The following is a 23,423-nucleotide window of genomic DNA, read 5'->3' as shown; positions in this document are numbered from 1 at the left end:
TCTTTGCAGAAGCTGAAAAGTTGATCCTAAAATTCATGTGGAAATTCAAGGGATCCAGTATAGGCAAAGTTACAGTAATCAAGACCGTGTGGTATTGACATAAGGATTCACATATAGATTAACAAAATAGAATTCACTGTCCAGAAATAAGCCCTTATGTCTGGGGTCAATTGATTTTTGACAAGGATGTCAAGATAATTCAATGAAGAATGAACAGGTTTCGGGTGTGTGTTTTTTTCAACAAATGGTGCTGGGACAACTGGATATCAACATACAAAAGAATGAAGTTGGAATTCTACCTCATCATATACAAAAATTAACTCTTAGTAGAAAATCTTGGACAAAATATAAATTACTTTTCCATTAGGGAAATGTAAATCAAAACCGCAATGAGATACCACTCATACCCATTAGGATGTTTATAATAAAAAAGAGAGTATGGCAGCATCTCAAAAAATTAAACATAGAATTACCATATGATCCAGCAACTCCATTTCTGGGTATATACCCAAAATAATTGAAAGCAGGGACTCAAACAGATATTTGTACACCCATGTTCATAGCAACATTATTCACCTGGGCCAAAAGGTGGAAGGAAGCAATTTGATATGCATTGATGACAGGATGGATAAATACAATGTGGTCTATACATTCAATGGAATATTATTCAGCCTTAAGAAAAGAATTCTGGAGGAAAGAGAGGAGGATCCAAGATGGCGGCATAGGTAAACACCTAAACTGCTGCCTCGCACAACAATTTCAAAACTACAACTAAAAGACAAAACGTCTATCACCCAGAACCACGGGAAAGCTGGCTAAGTGGAAGTTCTACAACTAGAAGGAAAGAGAAACAGCATTGAGAGGTGCACAAGTGCTGAAAAGCTGAGGTACGGAGGTGCGCGAATCGGGCTGGCGACGGGCGACTGGGAGCATTGCTTTTTTTACCCAAAGGGAGATAAACTCCCGATTACTCCAAACTCCAGTTTCTGGGGAGACACGGGGGACCCAAACTCCTATGGGGAGAAGCTGGACTGTCTGCCATCGGGTCAGAAAGTGAGTGAGGCTTGCTTGCAGGGCTGTGCGCAGGAATAATTGTTTACTGTGCTGGGGCGAGGGACGCGGAGACACGGTCGGAGATGCAGAGCCAGCTAACTGGCAGCCATCACGGTTTGCCACGCCCTAGCCTAGTGACGCCCTGAGACCCCGCCCCGCACAATCTACAAACCCACCCAAGCTCCAAGCAGTGGCTTTAGCATATGAATGGCCTGCCCTATCGCAGCTTAACATAGCAAACTTGCAGCCCGGGTCAGACAGCTTCAATCCCAAGCAAAGAGGAGAAAACTGTAGTTCTCGCTGTAGCGCCTGCTGGGTGGCCTCAGACAGTAGCTGACCTGCACCCCACTGGAGATACAGAAGCCAGTGTACCTAGTGGTCAGTGTGAGACACCAGATTTCAACTCCTCACATCCATAAGTGACACATTCAAGAGGCAGACTCAGTGAGCACCAAAGCCCCACTGAAGCAAGTCCTGCACCATAAGCGTGTCTCCAGCACAGCAGTTCTTCCATTATAGACACAGCGGGTCCTCACAGCCAATTGGCCTGGAGGTCAATTCCTCCCAGTGTACCAACAGCAATCAAGGCTTAACTACACCAAGACTTTGCACTCAGCCCACAAAGGGGTGTACCAAGAGTGTCCACCTCAGGTGATTGGGGAGGCTGAGCTACTGGCCCCTATAGGTCACCTACCACACGAAGCCACTCCATCAACACAGGGAAGCAGCAAAATGCGGAGACAAAGAAACATGTCACGAATGAAAGAAGTGGAGGAAAGCAAACTACTGGATGACATAGAGTTCAGAACCACATTTATAAGGTTACTCAAGAATCTTCTAAAAACCGCCGAGAAACTTGATGAGACCTCTGAGGAGCTTAGTGAGACCTTCAAGGACCTTAATGAGAATGCCAAAAAAATGGAAAAGGACCAGTCAGAAATTAAGCATACACTGTCTAAAATAAAGAATATACAGAAACTCAACTGTAGATCAACGTACCCCAAGAATCACACCAAAGATCTGAAATATGAGAAAACAAAAAACACCCAACCAGAAAAACAAAAAGAAAAAAGAATCCAAAAATATGAAGATAGTGTAAGGAGCCTCTGGGACAACTTTAAGCGTACCAACATCCGAATTTTTGGGGTGCAGAAGAAGACAGAGAGCAAAATATTGAAAACCTATTAGAAGAAATAATGACAGAAAACTTTCCCTACCTGGTGAAATAAATAGACTTACAAGTTCAGGAAGCACACAGAACCCCGTACAAGAGGAATCCAAAGAGGACCACACCAAGACACATCATTATTTAAATGCCAAGGGCAAAAGACAAAGAGAGAATCTTGAAAGCAGCAAGAGAAAAACAGTTAGTTACCTACAAGGGAGCACCCATTCGACTGTCAGCTGATTTCTCGGCAGAAACTATGCAGGCCAGAAGGGAGTGGCAAGAAATATTCAAAGTGATGAACAGCAAGAACCTACAACCAAGATTACTCTACCCAGCAAAGCTATCATTCAGAGTTGAAGGTCAGATAAAGAGCTTCACAGACAAGAAAAAGCTAAAGGAGTTCATCACCACCAAACCAGGATTACATGAAATGCTGAAGGCTATTCTTTAAGAAGAGGAAGAAGAAGAAAAAGGTAAAGATAAAAATTATGAACAACAAAATGACATCAAATACATACCTACCAACAAGTGAATCTAAAAATCAAGTGAATAAAAAATCTGAAGAACAGAATGGACTGGTGAATATAATAGAATCAGGGACATAGAAAGGGAGTGGACTGACAATTCTCAGGGGGAAGGGGGTGTGAGGGGTTCAGGAAGAGATTGGACAAAAATCTTACACCTATGGATGAAGACAGTGGCGGGGGATAAGGGCATGGGGTGGGGTGGGGAATCAGGTGGAGGGGAGCTATGGGGGAAAAAAGAGGAACACCTGTAATAATCTGAACAATAAAGATTTATTTAAAAAAAAAAAGAAAAGAATTCTGACACATGCTTCAACGTGGGTGAAACTTGAGGACATTAATCTAAGTGGAAAAAAAACCAGTCACCAAAAGACAAATATTAATTCCACTTATGGAAGGTACTTACAGAGGTTAATTTCATAGAGACAGAAAGTAAAATAGTGGTTTCCAGCACCTGGAGTAAGGGAGTGTTATTATTATTTTTTGTTGTTGTTGTTCATCTTCACCTGAGGTTATTTTTTCCATTGATTTTTAGAGAGAGTGGAAGAGAGAGGGAAAGACAGAGGGAAATATCGATGTCAGAAAAACACATCAATTGGTTGCCTCCTGCACGAGTCCTGACCAGGGGCTGGGGAGGGAGCCTGCAACCGAGGTACGTGTCCTTGACTGGAATTGAACCCCCAACCCTTCAGTCCAATGTTCTAACCACTGAGCAAACTGGCTAGGGCAGGAGTGTTATTTTTAATGGATACAGAATTTTAGTTTGAGACAATGAAAAAGCTCTGGAGATGGATAGTAGTGATGGTTGTTTAACAATGTGAATCTACTTAATGCCACTGAACAGTACACTTAGAAATGCTTTAAATGGTAAATTTTGTTATATATTTACCACATAATAAAAAAGAATGTTTACATTTGCCTAAGCTTCTCATTTTGTTAAAAAAAAAAAAAAAAGATAGCATGAGAATCATTACAGGTCAAAACACTACTAAAGTCACTAATACTAAATTTAGAAGCACAGAGAGGCCCATGTACCCCCCTGGACCTTGTGGCTTCATCTTAAAAACAAAGTGGGTGGCTCTGGCAGGTTAGCTCGGTTGGTTAGAGCATTGTCCCAATATGCCAAGGTTGTGGGTTTGATCCCTGTCCAGGGCACATACAAGAATCAACCGATGAATACATAAATAAGTGGAACAACAAATTGATGTGGGTTTTTGGTCCCTCTCTCTCCCTTCCTCTCTCTCTTTCTAAAAATCAATAATAAAAATTTAAATGTTAGAAAAAAAGAAGCGGGCAGGACTAGTGTTACTCCCAGCTTAGCATCTCTGGATCCCTGCAGACTCCCAATGTAATAATAATAATAATGAAAAGATACTGTGGTACTGACAACAACAAATGAATTTCAAAAAGAAATGGAAAAGAAAATATCCTGTGGTTACTTTTAATATTTCCAAATAAAATTATTCTTTTACCTCCCAAAAGCCTTCTCAGAGCAATAAAAACATCAGGCTTCTCTCTTTCCTGCAGACTGGAATTATAAGACTTCAGGGCAGATTCGCAGGTTGTTAGTTATTATTTTTATAGAGGCGGGAGGAACTAGCTGCTTATGCAACAGCTGCTACTGGTGCAGGGGAGGGCACTGTCACCATGGGGGCTAATTGGAAAAGTGCTTTGGAGCCCGAAAAGGGCACGGCAGTTTGAGCATGGGCCTACCACCTGTAGCCGGAGAACAAAAGGATTTCACACTTGAATGGGCACATGGCATGTACCTGAGGTGGGGAAAAACATCATCACAGTTGAAGCAGTAGTATTGCTTCAGTAGGCCTGGGGTGGGGACCAGAAAATTTCCATCTAACAAGGTCCCAGGCAATGGCCAAGCTGCTAGTTTGAGGACTACACATTGAAAACCACTGCCCTATTGTATTGATCAGGATAAACTTTGTTATGCTTTGGTGATAAATAACCTCCCAGATCTCAGTGTCTTAACACCGTAAAAATTTATTTCTTGCTTACATCTCAGTCCAATGCAGTTTGGATAGCCCTCACCTATACTGTACCTATGCCAACTTTACTGTAGAAGAGAAAGAAAGAGAGTCCTGGGAAAGTACATGAGAGGTTTCTAATGGTGATGCCTGGAAGAGGTTTACATCACTCTTCCTGCCTCCCATTGGCCAGATCTCAATCACAGGTCCTCAACCTAACTGGGAAAGGTGTCTTCCAGGGTGTTCAGAAAGAAGGACACACACAACATTATCTCTGCCACCAACCCACTACTGATTCCCAATGTCCCTTCCTTTCTCCTTCCTAGCAATTTTTTTTATAATACATTTACTTTTTAAATTTAAATTAAAATATTTGACATATAATACAATTGTGTAAATTTAAGGTGTACAACAAGTTGGTTTGATACATTTATATAATACTAGAGGTCCAGTGCACAAAATTTGTGCACTCCGGTGGGGGGGAGGGACCCTCAGCCTGGCCTGTGCCCGCTCACAGTCCAGAAGCCCTCACAGGATGTCCGACTGACGATTTAGGCCCGCTCCCCTTAGCGCTGTCACGGAGATGGAGAGGCTCCCATCACCGCTGCTGCACTTGCCAGCTGCGAGCCCTGCTTCTGGCTGAGCAGCACTCCCCCTGTGGGAGCGCACTGACCACCAGGGGGCAGCTCCTGCATTGAGCGTCTGCCCCCTGGTGGTCAGTGTGCATCATAGTGACCAGTTGTTCAGCTGTTTGGTTGATTTGCATATTAGCCTTTTATTATATAGGACTAGAGGCCCGGTGCACGGATTTGTGCTCTAGTGGGGTCCCTCGGCCTGGCCTGCGGGGATTGGGCCAAAACCGGCTCTCTGATATCCCCCAAGGAGTCCCAGATTTCGAGAGGGCGCAGGCCAGGCCGAGGGACCCCACTGGTGTCCCTATACCATCTAGGTTTGTGTAAGTGCGCTCTGTGATGTTTTCACAATGACAAAATCACCTAGCAACATATTTCTCAGAACAAATCCCCACGGTTAAGTGATGCGTGACTGTGTAAACCACGTCTTCTTTATCTATCACCCACTGACAGGCACTCAGGTGGTTTTCATATCTTGGCTATGTGAAAAATGCTGCAATAAACATGGGAGTGCATATATATTTTCAATATCCTGTTTTCATTTCCTTTGGGTTTATACCCAGAAGTGGAATTGCTGGATGCTTCCTCACAGATGTTGTTTCTGTCCAAGATATTTACTCCTCCCCCAGCAGTGGGGCAGCTAATACCACCATCAGCTCTAGAAGACCATTAAACCGAGGCAATCTGCCTTGCCAGTGATTGGTTCAGATACCCCAGCTCAAGTCAATCAGTGCATGTTATTCTCTTGTCACCTGTTATTTTTCCAAGGGTGAGCATGGGACCCAATCTGGCTGAAGGAAATAAGGAGGGTATAGAGTTTTTATATATCATACTAGACATGGAATGAGGAAGCATGCTGTTTCAGTTGACACTGGCAACCTAAAGGAGGTTAGAACCTAATGAAGAATAGAAAAATGGAGTCAGAGACCTCTTCTACACCTGAAGTCTTTTTTACCTCTGAATTTATTTTACACAGAAAATAGCCAAATGGATTCACCTTTCAAAGCATAAGGGTGAGAACAGAAATACTTTGTTTGCTAATCCTATGAATTTCTCATATTCCAAGGGTTCTACAGATGAAGAAATGGGGTTATACTTAATAAATGCAGTTTGTGAAATAGAAATTATTTCAAAAGGTAGAATTCATAGGGCATGATCTACGGTAGATTGTAAACTTTAAGAAGGCAAAAATAGCCAGTATATGAAAATAATCTGTTGCCCATCAATAGATGATTTTACTCATAATGTAAAATATAAAAACAAAAGAAGAAACAAATGAGCAAACAAACTCATAGATGCAGACAATAGATTGGTGGTTTTCAGAAGGGAATGGGGATTGAAGAGGAGGGAAATCGGGGGTGGGAGGTCAAATATATGATGATGGATGGAAACTAGACTCTTGGAGGTGAGCACACTATAGTGTCTACAGATACAGAATTATGATGTTGTACACCTGATAATTACTTATATAATGTTTTTTGTTTTGTTTTAAATATATTTTTATTGATTTCAGAGAGGAAGGGAGACAGAGAGATGATAAGAGGGAATCATTGATCAGCTACCTCCTGCATGCCCCACACTGGGGATCGAGACTGCAACTCAGGCATGTGCCCTTGACTGGAATCGAACCAGGGACTCTTTAGTCCACAGGCTGACGCTTTATCCACTGAGCCAAACCGTCTAGGGCAGTGGGCGGCAAACTGCATCTCGCGAGCCGTGGTTTGCCGCTCTGTTGACTAATGAGTTTGCCGACCACTGACCTAGACTCTCAATTCCAATAATTACAGGCTGTTGTTGTTCCTTGTGATTAAGCCCCTATCCCCGTGGTCGGCAAACTCATTAGTCAACAGAGTGGCAAACCGCGGCTCGCGAGCCACATGTGGCTCGCAAGCCGCAGTTTGCCGATCACTGGTCTAGGGCTATATAATGTTATTAACCAATGGTACTTCAATTTAGAAGAACGTAAACTTTATTCATAATTTTCTTTTTTTTAAATATATTTTATTGATTTTTTACAGAGAGGAAGGGAGAGGGATAGAGAGCTAGAAACATCAATGAGAGAGAAACATTGATCAGCTGCCTCCTGCACACTCCCTACTGGGTATGTACCCGCAACCAAGGTACATGCCCTTGACCGGAATCAAACCTGGGACCCTTGAGTCCGCATGCCAACGCTCTATCCACTGAGCCAAATTGGTTAGGGCTCATAATTTTCTAAAACTAGAAACAATCCAATCCAAATCCCATCAGCAGGTGAGTGGATAAACAAATTGCGGTGTATACATACACCAGAATAATACCTAGCAATAAAAAGGACAAAATATTTACACACACAACCTGGATGAGTCTCAAAGCATTAATGCTAAGTGAAAGAAGCCAGAGACAAAAGCCTACATTCTATGATTGCATTATGTAGCATTATATAACACTAGAGGCCTGATGCACGAAATTCGTGCAAGAGTAGGCCTTATTTCCCCCAGCTGCCTGCACCAGCTTCCCTGGCAACCCCACCTTCATCCGGAAGGACATCTGGTCTAATTAGCATATTATGCTTTTATTATTATATATATTATTATAGATTCTCAAGAAGGCAAAACTATAGAAACAGAAAGCATGTTAGCAGCTTCCAGGAGCTAGGGGTACAAATAAGAAATTAACTAGAAAGAAGTATGATGGAGGTTTTTGGAGTGATGGAAATATTCTGTATATTGATTACACTGGGAAACTTCCTCCCTGATAAGAGGAGCTATAGTCCCAAAGGTCTGAAGCAAGTATATTTATTTTTCTTTTTCTTGATCCCAGATGTGGGTATTCTCATTGGACGTGAGCAACATAAATAAATCCCCAGCTTTCTGGCCAAGGACCAGGAAATAGCTAAAGTGATAAAATATAAAGAAACTAATGTATTATGTTCATGGATCAGAAGACCCAACATAATACAAAAGAAAATTCTCCCCAAATTGATCTATAGATTTTACAAAATTCTAGTAAAAATCTCAGGGGGACTTTTGCAAATATAGACAAGCTGATTCTAAAATATAGAGAAAGGCAAAGGAACTAGAATACAAAACAATTTGGAAAAAGAATAAAATTGAAGGAATCACACTACCCAGTTGTAAGACATTATAAATATCCATTAACCAAGACAATGTGGTACAGAAGGAACAGACATATAGAGCCATGGAATAGAGAGTTCAGAAATACACCTAACTAAAATATAACCAATTGATTTTTCACAAAAGTGCAAAGACAATTCAATGGGGAAATGACAATCTTTTTCAACAATTGGTCCTGGGAAAATTATACATACATATGTGAAAAAATGTACCTTGACTTAAGCTGCATGACATAAAAATTAAGTCAAGATGGATCATAGACCTAACTGTAAAACTTAAAATTATAAATCTCTAAGAAGTATGGGAGAAAAATCTTTGTGCTTTAGGGTAAGGCAAAGAGTTATGAGACATTGCACCAAAATCCTCTGTTGATAAATTGGACTTAATGAAAAATAAAGCCTTTGCTTTGTGACAGACATTTTCAAGAGTATAAAAAGATTAGCTAAAGAGTAGGAGAAAGTATTTTTAAATCACATATCTGATAACAAAGCTTGTATCCATAATTTATAAAGAACTCAAAACTCAATAGCAAGAAAACAAACATTTCAACAACAAAAATGAGCAAAAGATTTGAACAGACACTTCAACAAAGTGGATATACTAATGCTGAATAAGCACACAAAAAGATGTTTTGGGGTGAAGGAACTATTCTACACCCTGATTATAGCAGCATTTACATGAATCTATACATGTGTTAAAATTCACAGAACTATGCATCAATAAAAAGTCAACAAATTATGGTAATTTAAAAAATGAAATTAAAAGAAAGGTAACATCATAATAAGAGTACTGTTGTCATAGGGCTTTGGTGTTTTATACATGGAAGTACTAACAGAGATGTTTGTGCACCACCTGTGGTATTTCTTCCTCAATCACTTCCATCTATGAAGGGGCCAGATGATGCCTTAAGTAGTAGATGCCAAAATAATAATTCAATAAAACCCACTTTTGGGGCATGCTACTGCACACCAAACCCAGTTTGAAGATTTTGGTGGCTAGAGACAGACTTGGTATACAGTAATTAATTCCTTCTCTTCTACCTGGGTTCCTTGCCAACTCATTGTATCCCAAAATTCAGGACCAGTTTTACAAAGTGATAAAGTAGACAGTTGCTGGCTTGCTTGAATTTTAGGACAGTAGATAATAATAATAATAATAATAATAATAATAATAAACAATAATAATAATAGCAAATGCATAATAGTACTCAGTAACATGTCAGGTATTTTCCCAAAAACTTTATGTATGTTAACCTGTTTAGTTGTTGTGAGTAAGCAGTATTATTATTCTCATTTATCCATGTGGAAACTGGGGCATGCAGCTACTTGCCCAAGGTCACACAGAAAATAAGTGGCTGAGCGAGAATTCCAACCAGGCAGCCTGGAGCCAGAGTTACACTCTTGACCACTGTATACTGCCATTTAGATGAGATAACTGCTCTGTTCCCTGAAATCCTACCATTATTCACTCATTTCTTCGGTGTTAAGAGTGTGGTCTTCCAGAACTCCATTGGAAAACACAGTGTCCTCCCAGAGTGAGAATTCCAAGACCCATTGCTGGGGCTGTTCTTTCTCCTTAAAATGTTCTCACTAGTCTTTCCTGTTAGTGAAGTGAACTTCTGGTCATCTTTCAAGATCTAGCCCAAATATCTACCCACTCCCACCCTCCCAACCCAAGAAGCTTCCTCAGGAAACCTGAAGAGCTGTCTTATGACAGCTGTGGTGCAGATGTTGTCTATATTTTATTACAATTGCTTTGTATGTATGTTTATCTTTTGTCACCAGCCTATGATGTTTTCAATTATAGAAACTTTGTTTCAGGTACTATGCTTGGCTCTAAATGGTAGAAAGATGGATGAGATATAGTCTATAACTTCAGAGAGTCCCCAAGCCTATTCTTGATGGATACATCTTATATTTGAGACAAAGTTTTAAGCAAAGGGTTGTGTGGGCACAGAGCACAGAAAATTTACTTCTGATTAGAAGGAGTGATATTTGAGCTGGGACTAAAGGACAAGGAAGATTTCAATGGGAGGAGGAGCGAGTTCCTTCGGGAAATTAACAATTTGTGCAAAAAGGAGAGGAATAGACTTGGAAACTATATTGGCAGGACTGCCATTTGCCCTGTGACTTCAGGCAAATCACTTCATTTTTTTCTATACTTCAGTTTCTCCCTCTGTAAAATTAGAATAATATCCACTCATTCCCCGGGCTTTGTTTTAAGTATTAAATAAAATCATGTCTGGAAAATGCTTTGTGTAAAATGCTAAATGCCATAATTAAGCTTCTTAATTCCTCTTAAAAATTAAATAAGACGGAGAACACCTACTGAGAGTGTACTCTGGGGCAGGCACCCTTTCACATACTTTCCGGGTACTATTTCCTTTACTGTCCTAGCAACCTATGACCATCCTACAAATGGGGAGAAAAAGGCACAAAGAGCTTCGGTTGTCTTGCCCAAGGTCACACAGCTATGAACTCCTGGGGCCCAGATTCAAACCCAGTTGATACCTCAGAGACTAAAGATGTATTAAAGATTCTCTTAGTCTGGCCAAGTTATAACACATCAATCAACTGAGAATGGACTGATGCGACAGGATGACCCTTCTCTGACGAGATGGAAATCAAGGTCCCTCTCCTTCACCTCCATCAGTTGGACATGTGGTTAATTGTAAGAACCATAGAGCTTGAATTTTTTTCCCCTCAAACATTTTCTGTCCTTCACTTAAAACTGATTAGAAGAGAAACCCAGGCATAAAAGTTATAGAGATTTTACAGGGTTTTTTAAAGAACGGACTAGGTGAACATTCTCCTGGTGAAGGCTTGCCTGACAAGGTCATTGTTAAGAAATACAAAGCCAACAGCTGAATAAATCAGAAAAATGAGGTCCCATATTCACTCAAATAAAATGGCATTTATCTGTATTTGAAAATGGCTCTCTAACATTTTTATTTTATTGGTATGAGAGTTCCAACAGAACCCTAAAGCGATTATATAGAACACTAGGGCTTTTTAATAGCGTCTAACTTCACAAGCCACAGTAATTTAAAAAGGAGCAGATGAACTGCTAGGAGCAGGGAGATTTCTGCTGGCGAGTACAAATGTGTTCTCTGCTACATTGCTTTTGCCTCTTTCTGGAGAGAAGCAAATGCACTCAGGAATGTGATGGAACTTTCCAGCTGGTGATTTTGCATTATCAGGAAGGAAAGTGTTTGTGAAAATGACTGATAATTAGGTGTGAAAGCCTGTAAGACTGGAAAATGGAGAAACATTGCAGAATCTTTATGTATATCAAGGGTTGGACTTGGTACAATATTTTGGAGGGGATTTTAGCAATGTGCTGACACTTTGATCCAGCAATGTACACAAAGGTCTATGTACAAGGATGTTCACTATAGCATTGTTTGCACGTATGAAAATGGAAATACTCTGTATCTGTCAACATGAAAATATTTAAACAAATGATGGCATATCCATAGTTTAAAAAATTTTGCTGCTAATAAATAGAATGAGATAGATCTATATATTCTGACACAGAAATATATCCCTGATATGTTAAGTGAAAAAAAGCAAATTGCAAAATAGTATCTATCCTACAATTCCATTTTAAAATTTTTTTAATGTTTACATATTCATAGAAGAACATCTGGAGGAATATGTATCAAAGATTATCAGAGACTATCTCTGGGGGGATGGTTATACATATTTTTATAATGTTTACATTTTTATAAGCATGGATTACTTTTGCAAAGAGAGGGGGGAAAACAAAACAAAGTTGAATTATTACTGCAAGGGAGGAAAGCAGAAAACATAACATGGCTGGTAGAGATTTATTCATTATCTTTGGGTGAAAGGTTTCAGTGTAATCCTGCAGTAAATGCATTTCAGATTCTGGCAGTCGGGCAAGGGTGATATTTACTCAGAATGAACCAGAATGGTTTTGCTCCTAGAGAAAAGCTGAGACACACTCGTCTCCCTCCTGCAGCACTTATTCTGGTCTCTCTTGTCCCTTCAGCTACTGCTGCTGCTGTTCAACTTTGGCTGATGGAACAGAACCAGCTGACATCTCATTTCTCTTGACTCAGAAGCTGTCTATTTTAGAAGTCACTAAAACAAAGTGGTAAATAGCTTGGGCTTTGGCCTTTGGGAGCCCTGGGTTAAAGTCTCCTGTGTGCATTTTGGAAATTTGCTTCTCCCTTTAGGCACTCTGTTTCTTCATCCTATATACTAAAACCCTAATATGCAAATCGACCAAATGGGGGAATGACCGGTCAGCCCCCCGCTGCCCCCTTCCCCAGAGGAAGGCAACTGGGGGCGGGGATGGGGGATGGGGGATGAGCAGGGCCAACCAGCGGGTGGCACCAGGCCACCAGCAAAGGCGGGTGTCAGTGGGATCGCCCCGCCCACCGGTTGCCCCACAGATCGGCTCTGATCACTGGCCAGGCCTAGGGACCCTATATATTGGGAACAGTCTCTTAGATTTAAAAATTAAAACTGACTAGGCTACTCTAACACTGAAAAAACAGGATGATGCAGTGGTGACATGCATGGACTCTGGCTTGCACATTTTGTGTTCAGCCCTGATTCTGACATTTATAACTGTGTGACAAAGCCAATTACTTAACTTCTCTCTGCTTCAAATTTTCCACCCATAAGATGGGGAAATGGTACTACTGCCTCAGAAGGATCATGTTATATACTACTTTTTATAATCAGCGCAAAAAAAAAAAAAAATGTAGCTGCCCATACAACAGCAAGATGCCTTTAACCTGTATGAAAAGTATGGTCACTGGTGCATGCAGCGTCCCAGATTGCAAGAGGGATGCCGGATCCATCCCAGGCCTAAACCGGCAGTCGGACCTTCTTTGAGGGTGCAGGCTGGGCTGAGGGACAGCCCCTCCCAGGCACAAATTTCGTGCACCGGGCCTCTAGTCTGAAAAAAGATACTCTTGAAGAACCTGCTTCATGGGGCCTTTGGAATGATGGAAAAAGGTAAATGTCTTGGAATAATAAATAAATAAACAAATGTCATTTATTATTATTGTCACTGAATCCTATCAATTCTTCTTCCTGATATCTTCTGCCTGATGGACTCCTACTCATCCTTCAAAGCCTGGCTCAGATGCCATCACTGCGAAATCTCCTCCATTCTTTCCTTGCACACCCAGAACTGATTAATGTTTCCTCATCAGAGGTCCTGCAGGGTGTTGGGCACCCAACTTCATACTGTACTTCATATTCTGGATTGGTTTGTCTTCTCCTCCATTGACCCTGAGCTCCTGCAAGGCATCTCAAGTCCTCAGCACTTAACCTCAGTGCCAGGTCTAGGTTTGAATTCAAATAATCATCTTTCAAATTGAATTAATCCCATCCCAGCCTTTATCACCCCAGGCCAGGAGTCTAGTTCATAGTGAAACTATGGTAACTGTTTCCCCACTCCAATCCAGGCTAACATTTGAGCCCAACAGGTCCATGCTCAAAACACTTCCAGGACATAGGAGAATTGTAGGATGTGGACCCAGACCTAGGTTTTAGCTCCAGTTTTGCCACAAGCTGATGTGATCCTAACCACATTGCCTTTTCTCTCTGACTTAGCTTCTTCATCCCTAAAATGGAGGCAATAACTGCCTCCCACAGGACAGCAGAGGGGAGGGACTCAATGAAATATTCATGTGAAATGCATCAACATTATCCAAATCTAGCAGTTAGTACTTCTTTTATTTTTGAGAGGCAGTGTACGCAGGAAAAAAGAAGAGTATTTGAAAAGTCTCTGTCCTGGAAGTCAAACTACATCCTGAATGGCAAGTTTCCTAAACTGTGATCCTAAGCAAGTTTCTCTAGTTACACAAAGAGGTAAGCTCTCACCTGGGGTCATGTTTATTGAAACACTTAATGCACCCTTCTGTGAGATTAACCCCCAAGGCAAAGGGTCAAAATCTCTTCTCCACCCTTAATATTAAATACAAATATGAGAGGACATAGGTGTAGTCCTTTACCATTTATAGAGCACTTTCATAGCCATCATTGAACTTGAAAAAGGCTTTAATGGGAAGAAATCACAGCCACATATTAACAGTGATAGTCTCTGGATTGGACATGATTTTAATTTTATTTGTGTTTTCCTAAACATTGAAAATCTACACTTTTGTTGTTGGCTACAGATAATGGTTGCACAACATGATGAATGTACTAAATGCTACTGAATTCTACGTAGTAAAGTGTACAATTTTGTTATGTGAAAATTCACCTCATTAAAAAATCTTCTGCCATACACACGCACTATTTTATAGTCATTTATTAAAATGTGGTTTGAGGCGAAAACAAAAAAGCAGTTCCTTTAGCCAGCAACAGTCCCCCAGCCTGCAGTGAGCTCCTCCGACCACCAGGGGTCTCCGCAAACCCTTGCGTCCTCACACACGGGCGGGCGCCTTCTCTTGCGCCCTTATAGCGCGTGTGCGTGCCAGAGGCGTGGCTGGGGTTGGCCGCTTGCTGGTCCCTCCTGCAACCCTGGTTCTTGCTGGTCATTCCTGCTCATTTCTCCGGCTCCAGAATTCCCGCGTTCAGGCCGGTCTCCGTCTTTCATCTCCCCACCCTTAACTCCCTGCCGGGTATTCGTTCCCCGCCCCGCTGCCCTCTGCCCTGCTCCGCCAAGGGTCCTTGCCTCAGCCTCGGCCCATGGCGCTGCAGGCGCTGCAGAGCTCGGGGGTGGCCTTCCGCAAGATCCTGTCTCACTTCCCCGAAGAGCTGAGCCTGGCTTTCGCCTATGGCTCTGGGGTGTACCGCCAGGCGGGGCCCAGTTCAAACCAGAAGGTGAGCCCGGCCCGGAGCCAGCCCCACGCCGAGAATCGGCCGGTTCGCACGACTTTCCTTTCGCCTTTCATCCCCCCCAGAGCTCTAGAGCTGCCTGTCTGCTCCGCGCACTCCACATCTTAACCAACAAAGGACAAACCAAACTTCGTATGAAAGTGCTCCTAGTCTGACAACGGCGTGAGCTGAGTTTTTAGGACAAGTAGCGAGTCCACTTCCGTCTAGAGCAGGAGATGCAATTATGTGGAGGAAAAAGCTGATGCAGAGGCAAGATGATAGAAAAGAAATATTTGCCAGTTGCTAGCTCAGTGTTCTGAACCTTGGCTGAATGAACATGGAGTTCCCTGAGAAGCTTAAAAAAAACCTGATGCCTGGGTTCCATCAGCGGAGATCCTGGTTTAATTGAGGGGGAGAGAAGGGGAGGCCTGGGCTTCAAGAATTTCAAAACCTTTCCAGGTGATTTTAATGCACAGCCAAGCTTGAGAGGGACACCTCTATAGCTGTAGGAGGAAATACAACATGATCTTCCTGACTTCAGGAAGCTGAGGGACTGGTTGTAGGGCCAGGACAGGTGCAGTGAAGCCAACTAAGCAAAAGTTAGTGGGTGACCAGTGTATTTACCCATGCTCAGGACATTTACCAAAACTAGTTAGGATTTGGCATTATTACACTGCAGAGTTGGCTGAGCACAACAGCAGTGAGGGTACAGTTTTCCTTGTGACTGCAGATTTTCCTCTGAAAATGAAGTTTGCTTCCAAAGTGGAGACAAGATTCAAGACAGCAGAAGAAGGACAGGCAAATATTTTTCATTTAAACAAATTTTTCTATCTGGGCTTTAGAGCTTTTGCTGAATTAATGTAAAAGGAACAAAAGTCCAAATAGAGTTGTTTTCTGTGTGCACAACTGTCCTGAACTGTATTTCTATTTGCTGTAGTTCTTACACGGCCCAACAGTTCATTGTCATCTTCAATAAACTAAGGAAATGGAAGTGTGCGGATTGCAATAGAGCCTTCTGGATTTGGATACCTGGCTGTAATCTGTCTGGCCATCTATATTGTTGCTTGGATTTGCTGTTTCCTACCTATATTAGTTTTTGTTGTTTTAATCTTCACCAGAGGATATGTTTATTGATTTTATAGAGAGAGGAAGAGGGGGCAGGGGGAGAGAGAGAGAAACCTCAATTATTTGCCTCCTGAACACCCCAGACTGGGGATCCATCCTGTAACCTAGGTATGTGCCCTGACTTGGAATCCTGCAACCTTTTGGTGTATGGGACAATGCTCCAACCAGCTGAGCCACAGCGGCCAAGGCTATAATAGTTTTTAAGTAATACTTTTTTTTTAAACTGACAGCTTATGAGAAATTACAGATTATAAGTATAAATTATAGGTTATTATAGGCTAGTTATTTTTTAAAAAAACATTAACATAATTATACAATTTTTAAAAACATGTTAACCTGAAATCTTAAGTATCCAGTTTTTTTGTGGGTCACATTATGGGAAACCCAGAGCAGGCCTTAGCCTCCTGACTCTGTAGCCACCTCTTCATTTTTCCATGAAAATTTTCCTTTGAGCAGAGGTGGAATTCCCTCCAAGAAAAGGTCCTTCCTTTGCTTTCCCTCACTTTCATTTCCTACAGGTTAATAGGTCTTGCAGATTCCAACACCTAAGTCTCTGTCAGATCAGTCTCTATACCCTTCATTGCCTTAGTGTCTTTTCTTTCCTCACCTGGAATCTTGCAGTTGGCCTCCAATGTGGGTTCCCAGCCTTTATTTTCTCCTCCCTCCAGTGAGCTCTTCTGCAGGAAAATTTCTTGTTATGGTATCCAGCCTCCCTGTCTTGTCTCATCTCCCACCACTCCCCTGCCTGCATTCTGTTCCAGCCATAGCAAACTACTGGTAAATGCAGCACACAGAACATGCCCGGTTCTCATGCCCACAGAGTGTTTTCCTCCAGCAGGACTCCCTTTCCCTGTGCTTTTCCTAACGCTTCCACCAGGCCTGCTTTTAACTCTTGCACATTCTTCAAGACTCAGAGTCAGTCTTGAAAAATGTAATTGTATAGGACGTTTTCTCCTTCCTGTTGACCCAATTTTGAGTGAAATTAGTACATTTTGCATTCTTCTAACAAATCCATTTACTGATGATTTGTCTGTTTCCTCAGTAGACTTTGAGCTCTTTACTACTACCTCATGATCTATCAGAGCTCATTGTAGGTCCTCAGTGAGTGGTTGGCAAATGGGTGAGAGTTAAATTAACATTTCCCTTTACATAATACTGTATAGAGCTTATCCACGGGTTATTTCATCTGGAAGAAAAGTGGAGCATGTTCAGCAGCATTTATATGAAAGGCAGTGTGGAATAGTGGTTCAGGACAGAATTTGGAACCAGATTATATCTGCTGCTCGCCAGCTATGTGTCCTTGGGCAAGGAACTTAGTCTGTGCCTTGTGGTTTTCTTCCAAAAACTTGGGATAGTAACAGTGCCTACCTTGTATGATTTGTTTTGAGAATAAAATGAGTTACTGTATATATATTATATATACATATATATACACATATATAATATGTATTATATATATAATATATAAAGTGTTTAGAAGAGTGTTGGTATGACAGTACATGTTAAATAAGCATTGTTGCTATGTGTATTGATGAAAACAAAGCTCAAATTGGTTCCAGAGACTTGCTTAAATTTCTCTTGAAAATCCCAGGTCTTTTATTAGTCATAATGGCATAAAACTTTAGAACTTCCCACTGTTATCTGGGTGCCTTTCTAGGAATTAAAATTAAAAACATTCTCTTTTCTTCACCTCCCAGAAAGCCATGCTGGACTTTGTGTTCACAGTAGATGACCCTGTTGCATGGCATTCAAAGAACCTAAAGAAAAATCGGAGCCATTACTCTTTCCTAAAAGTTTTGGGGCCCAAGATTATCACCACTATCCAGAATAATTATGGCGCTGGAGTTTACTACAATCCATTGATCATGTGTGACAGTAGGGTAAGTGACTTCGGCCTTTGTCTTCTCTTGGGTTGTTATTAACCTTTGTTGTTAGAATACTAGCTAAATATGTATGTTCTTGCACTCAGGAAATATTCAAGCTCTTGCTAGATGAAGGTGGTCAAATGTGACTGGCTTAATGACTGGCTTTATTTTTTGCCTTTGGCCAAGTGGTTCTCATATTTTAATGTGCATCGAAATTCCCTAGAGTGCCTGTTAGACACAGATTGCTGGGCCCCACCCCAGAGTTTCTGATTCAGTAAGTCTGGGGTAGGGTTTGAGGCTTTACTTTTTTTTTTATAAATTGAGATATAATTGTCATATAACATTGTATTAATTTTAGATGTACAACACGGATATATGTATATATTATAATGATCACCATAAGTTTAGTTAGTATCCATACCCACACATAGTTACAATTTTTTTTTCTTGTGATGAGAACTTTAAAGATTTACTCTCTTTTTTTAAAAAATATATTTTATTGATTTTTTATAGAGAGGAAAGGAGAGGGATAGAGAGTTAGAAACATCGATGAGAGAGAAACATCGATTCAGCTGCCTCTTGCACACTCCCTACTGGGGAAGTGCCCACAACCAAGGTACATGTCCTTGACCAGAATCAAACCTGGGACCCTTCAGTTCGCAGGCCGACGCTCTATCCACTGAGCCAAACCGGTTAGGGCAAATTTACTCTCTAACAAGCTTCCTGCTGGTCTGGAAAACACACTTTGAGAACCAATGGTTTAGTCAGTGTCCCATTAAGGACCAGAGTGGAAATTAATCTTATCTATATGGAAGGACTGACATTCTTCCAGAAAGAATTTGGAAGTGAAGAGGATAGGTATTTACGAGCATGCCAAGTAGTAGGAACCTCTTGGTGCCAGCAGGTGAGTGGAACTTGATGATGAATTGTTGGAGAACAGCTAAGATGCCCGGATCCCGGCAGAGGGTTGTCTGGCAGCAGGAACCCTGCTGGACGGTCTTTCAGATGAAGGAGCCCAATGTCTAGGAGGGCTGCCAAGAACTAGGCAGGATTCCAACTTAAGAAGACCACCGGGTACTAAATCCAGTCTCCTCGAGGTAAGCTGGGCTGAGGATGACATACGGGTTCCACCAGCTGTGCCAACTCTTCTCAGTGCTGCTGATGGCTTAGAGCAGTCATACTTTGATGTGCAGTCACCTAAAGATCTTGTTGAATGCGGATTCTGATTCAGTTGGTCAGGAATGGAGCCTGAGATTCTGTAATTTTGTCAAGCTCCCAGGTGATGCTGATGTTATTGGTCAGTGGGCCACACTTTGAAGGCCAGGAGGGTGAGTACTTGACTGGGCAGGATTTTGAAGACCTATCCGAACTTGGCAGGAAGGAGTGCTGTGATTATTGGTGATGCCTGCATAACCTTTGGGCCCTGAATTTACCTTTTTGGTTGAGGGCCAATCCCGCTCCACCTGCACTTTTCAGATGAAAAAAAACATAGAGAAAATAACTTCCATAAGTTCAGGCAAGTAGGCAGTGACAGGCCCCTGACTTCCAAGCCAGCGGTGTTTCTATTACCTCCCAGCTTTTGCATGCCTACAGCAAGAAGGCTTCCCGCCAAGACTGTGGCTAGAGTGGAGGCAAGGTTATTCAGCACAGCCTTCCATGTGCACTTTAGTTATGCCAAGCACGTAGCTTTGTTCTTTGCCCATAATGAATATTATGCTGAGCCTATCTCTAATTAGTAGTTTCAAACAATATTAAAAGCTCCAGTAACCAAATATTTGGGCATAATAATATGCCAAAGGGATTGTACTTTTTAATTAAAATTCTTTAGCTACTTCTTAGATATTTGTAGCCTGAGAAGGCCATTGGGATACTGAAGTTCAGCAGAATGAGGCCAGAGATATTTGTTGAAACAAATGGGATTTTGTAACCTGTAACAACTGCATTCATAGTTTGTGCAAATTACTGTTGCATGAGCTTGACCATAATTCCATGTTCAGCACTGATAGAGATGTGTTATATTTAGATGTTGCTTTGTAATTATAAAAGTGTTTAGAATAGTCCAGTGGTCGGCAAACTCATTAGTCAACAGAGCGGCAAACTGCGGCTCACGAGCCGCATGTGGCTCGCAAGCCGCAGTTTGCCGACCACTGGAATAGTCCATAGTGAAAGAGAAATTTACCATGTAAAGGATGTCAGTAAAAACTTTTAATTATAAACAAAATTTCTTGTACTTTGTGGTAAAATGAACATTGGAAGCCCAGACTAAAATTCAGGGACCTAGTTTTGTCTCTGCTACTAATGATGCCACCTTGGGCTTGTCATTTATCCTTTCTGAGCCTCAGGTTTCTTATTTCTCAAGGGAGAAGCATGAAATATATTATAGCTACTCAAACTGTCTATGCTGAAGGACCAATTTTTTATTTCCAGTTCATTGAGGACCAGTACTAGATAGCCTCTAACAGCCATTCTGCTTTTTAACATCACAAGAGTCGGAGTTAAAATAGTGGTCATGTCATCTCACATACCTGAGGGGACAAATCAGTCTTGGAAACGTATCCTTTGCGAAAATTTTTGGTAGAGATGGGTGTTTTTACAAAGTAAGCATTTTGAATGGCTTTGGAAATCAAGGTACTACTCTGGGCAGAAATGTATTTCTTTATATTTTGCATTTGCATAAACAACAATATGGTCTTTTGCTTCTTTTCATGTCCATTTCTTTTCTTTTCCAGCTTATCAAATATGGGGTTATTAGCACTAGTATTTTGATTGAAGATCTCCTCAACTGGAATAACTTATACATTGCTGGACGACTCCAAAAACCAGTGAGTGTTTTATTGGCTGCCACAATTAGGGAGACCTCTCCTCTCTGAACCTGACCTTACTTTGATCTTTGATTGCAATGAGATGGAACTCCAGGAAATAAAAATAAGTTTCAGACTCCTTTTCCTCTCTAAGAATTCATTGCCAAACAATATCTAGATATTATCCACACTACTCCTGCCCTCTCTCTGAAGATTCTTCAATTGTCTGGATGGATCAGGCTCAAAGTTAGTCCTTTTGGACTGGAGAGGATGGCAGAAGAAATGCCCAGTGCTTCACCTTATCTTCTCGAATGTGTCATGGGGCATTGTTTGTCCATTGATATATCCCAGCAGTGCCTGGGACAATGCCTGGCACATAGTAATCATTCAGCAAATATTTGTTGAAGAAATGAATAAACCAAGTAGTTCTGCTGAGGGGAATGGGTTCTAATCCCCTTTATTATCCTCCTCAGGCCAATGGTGAGATACTGTCATAGTGTCCTTCCTTAATTGGGGATACTGCTAGAGGAGGCTGTAGAGGGTAGTGTCTCCCTGGGCTTCAATAGAAACAGAAAATAAACAGATCAGGAAAAAAGTGGAGAGGACTTGAACTTTTGACTTGTATTTGCAAATGTCATGTTTCTCCTTTTATGTGGATATATAGTCTATTTTCTGAGAAAAGGTCTTTTCATAGTTTGAGAACTAGGTGACATAATCACAGTTGCCAACCTCACAGCAAGGAAAATTTTTCTTCGTGTTGTCAGAGGGTCTCAGGCCCTAATAGACAGTACATGGATTGTTGATAAATGTCTCCCATAAGAGTGACTATGCTGCTTCTCCTTTTGTCAATTTTGGCAAAAATTTAGAGAGAGATTTATATAATATTAGCTTACTTGGTTGTGTCATAAAAATCTCTATTGGTATACATGGGTGGTCAAGGTTTTCTGGCCTTGCATCTGGGTTTAAAATTTAAATGATGTTTGTGGAATTGTGCACCTAAAACCTATATAATTTTTTAAATCAGTGTCACACCAATAAATTAAATAAAAAGGAAAATAAATAAATAAAATTCCATGTATAAAAAAAATTTAAGGGTGTAGCTCATTAAAATGTCCAGAAACTTTGATAAAGGCAATAGTTCATTGATATATCTATATGTAAAAATTTGTCAAGCTGTATCTGTTAGACTTGTATACTTTACTGTATGTAATTTTTCAGTAAAAACATTATTTTTAAAGTTCAGAAACAATAGGCTTACCGAAATAATTTCATATCTTCGTAGATGAATTTCTCATTTCTAGTCTAGATAACTAGTAAAGCACATAATTAAGCAAATAAATGTAGTTGAAAATTTATAAATATTAATTTTCTTTCCAGGTTTTTTAATTTACAAAATAAATTAGTTTGACAGGAAGAAAAATGAATGTGGAATGAAAAGCTTGGGTCTTATTCATTCCTGCCACTTGTTAGCTATTTATGTGAACTTGGGCAACTTGTTTTATCTTTCTGAACCTCTAATAATTTATCTGTAGAATGGGGACAACAATATTTGCCCTGCCTACTTCAAGAAGGTATTGAAAAGTGGAAGCAGAATAGTAGTACTAGAAAAGAACCAGACATTTTAGAATCAGACACATCTGTTGGGTCCCAACTCTGATATTCTCAGCTATGTGACCCTGTACCAGTGCCTTAATCTCCCTGAGCCTTGAAACATCGTCATCTATGGATAAGGCTGATCAACACTGACCTCAAAAGATATTTGAGAAATGCCTAGATCTAAAATGCCTGGCACTTAGTAGACACTCAGGAAAAATCTTTCATTTCCCTTTGTTCTTGCCCATCTCAGAGTTATCCTACATAATAAAAGCCTAATATGCTAAGTGTCTGGTCTTCTGGTTGGCCATTCAACCTATCAAAGCGTAATGTGCTAATCATATGCTAAGGCTGCTCAACTGCTTGCTAGGACGTGCACTGACCACCAGGGGGCAGACAGTCGACTGGTCTACCAGTTGATATGACATGAACTGACCAGTAGGGGGCAGACGCTCTGACCAGTAGGTTAGCTTGCTGCTGGGGTCCAGCTGATGGGGACGGAATGAGATGGGCTGGACACACCCTGGAGCCCTCCTGTGGTCCCTCCCTGCCTGGCCAACCTCCTGCATCCCTTCCTGGCCCTGATCATGCACCGGTGGGGTCCCTCCGCCTGGCCTGCACCCTCTCGCAATCTGGGCTGAGGGCCCCTCCCACCCTGCCCCAAGTGCATGAATTTCATGCACCAGGTCTCTAGTTTTTAGATAAAATGAGATATTGAATGTGAAATTGTTATTCTCTGTACTGTGTTTTGTGCTTGGAAT

At 41.2% G+C, this 23,423-nt stretch overlaps 1 protein-coding gene across 3 annotated transcripts in view; it reads left to right on the top strand.

Moving 5' to 3' along the window:
- Positions 1-14,918: 14,918 nt before the first annotated feature.
- Positions 14,919-23,423, top strand: part of TAMM41 (TAM41 mitochondrial translocator assembly and maintenance homolog) — a 243,100-nt gene continuing 234,595 nt past the window's right edge. For 2 of the 3 annotated variants that reach the window (XM_080671747.1, XM_080671749.1), the window contains exons 1-3: positions 14,930-15,284; positions 18,101-18,283; positions 20,998-21,090. In XM_080671747.1, the coding sequence (XP_080527873.1) occupies positions 15,150-15,284; positions 18,101-18,283; positions 20,998-21,090 (411 nt within the window). In that variant the 5' untranslated portion in view covers positions 14,930-15,149. Of the gene's footprint in view, positions 15,285-18,100; positions 18,284-20,997; positions 21,091-23,423 lie in introns of all 3 variants that reach the window. The other variant, XM_080671748.1, reaches the window with a different exon arrangement.

This window comes from Plecotus auritus, assembly GCF_963455305.1.
Source record: "Plecotus auritus genome assembly, chromosome: 6".
Classification (NCBI taxonomy): Eukaryota; Metazoa; Chordata; class Mammalia; order Chiroptera; family Vespertilionidae; genus Plecotus; species Plecotus auritus.
Note: the sequence above shows the minus strand (reverse complement) of the source record. Positions and strands in the feature narration are given on the sequence as shown.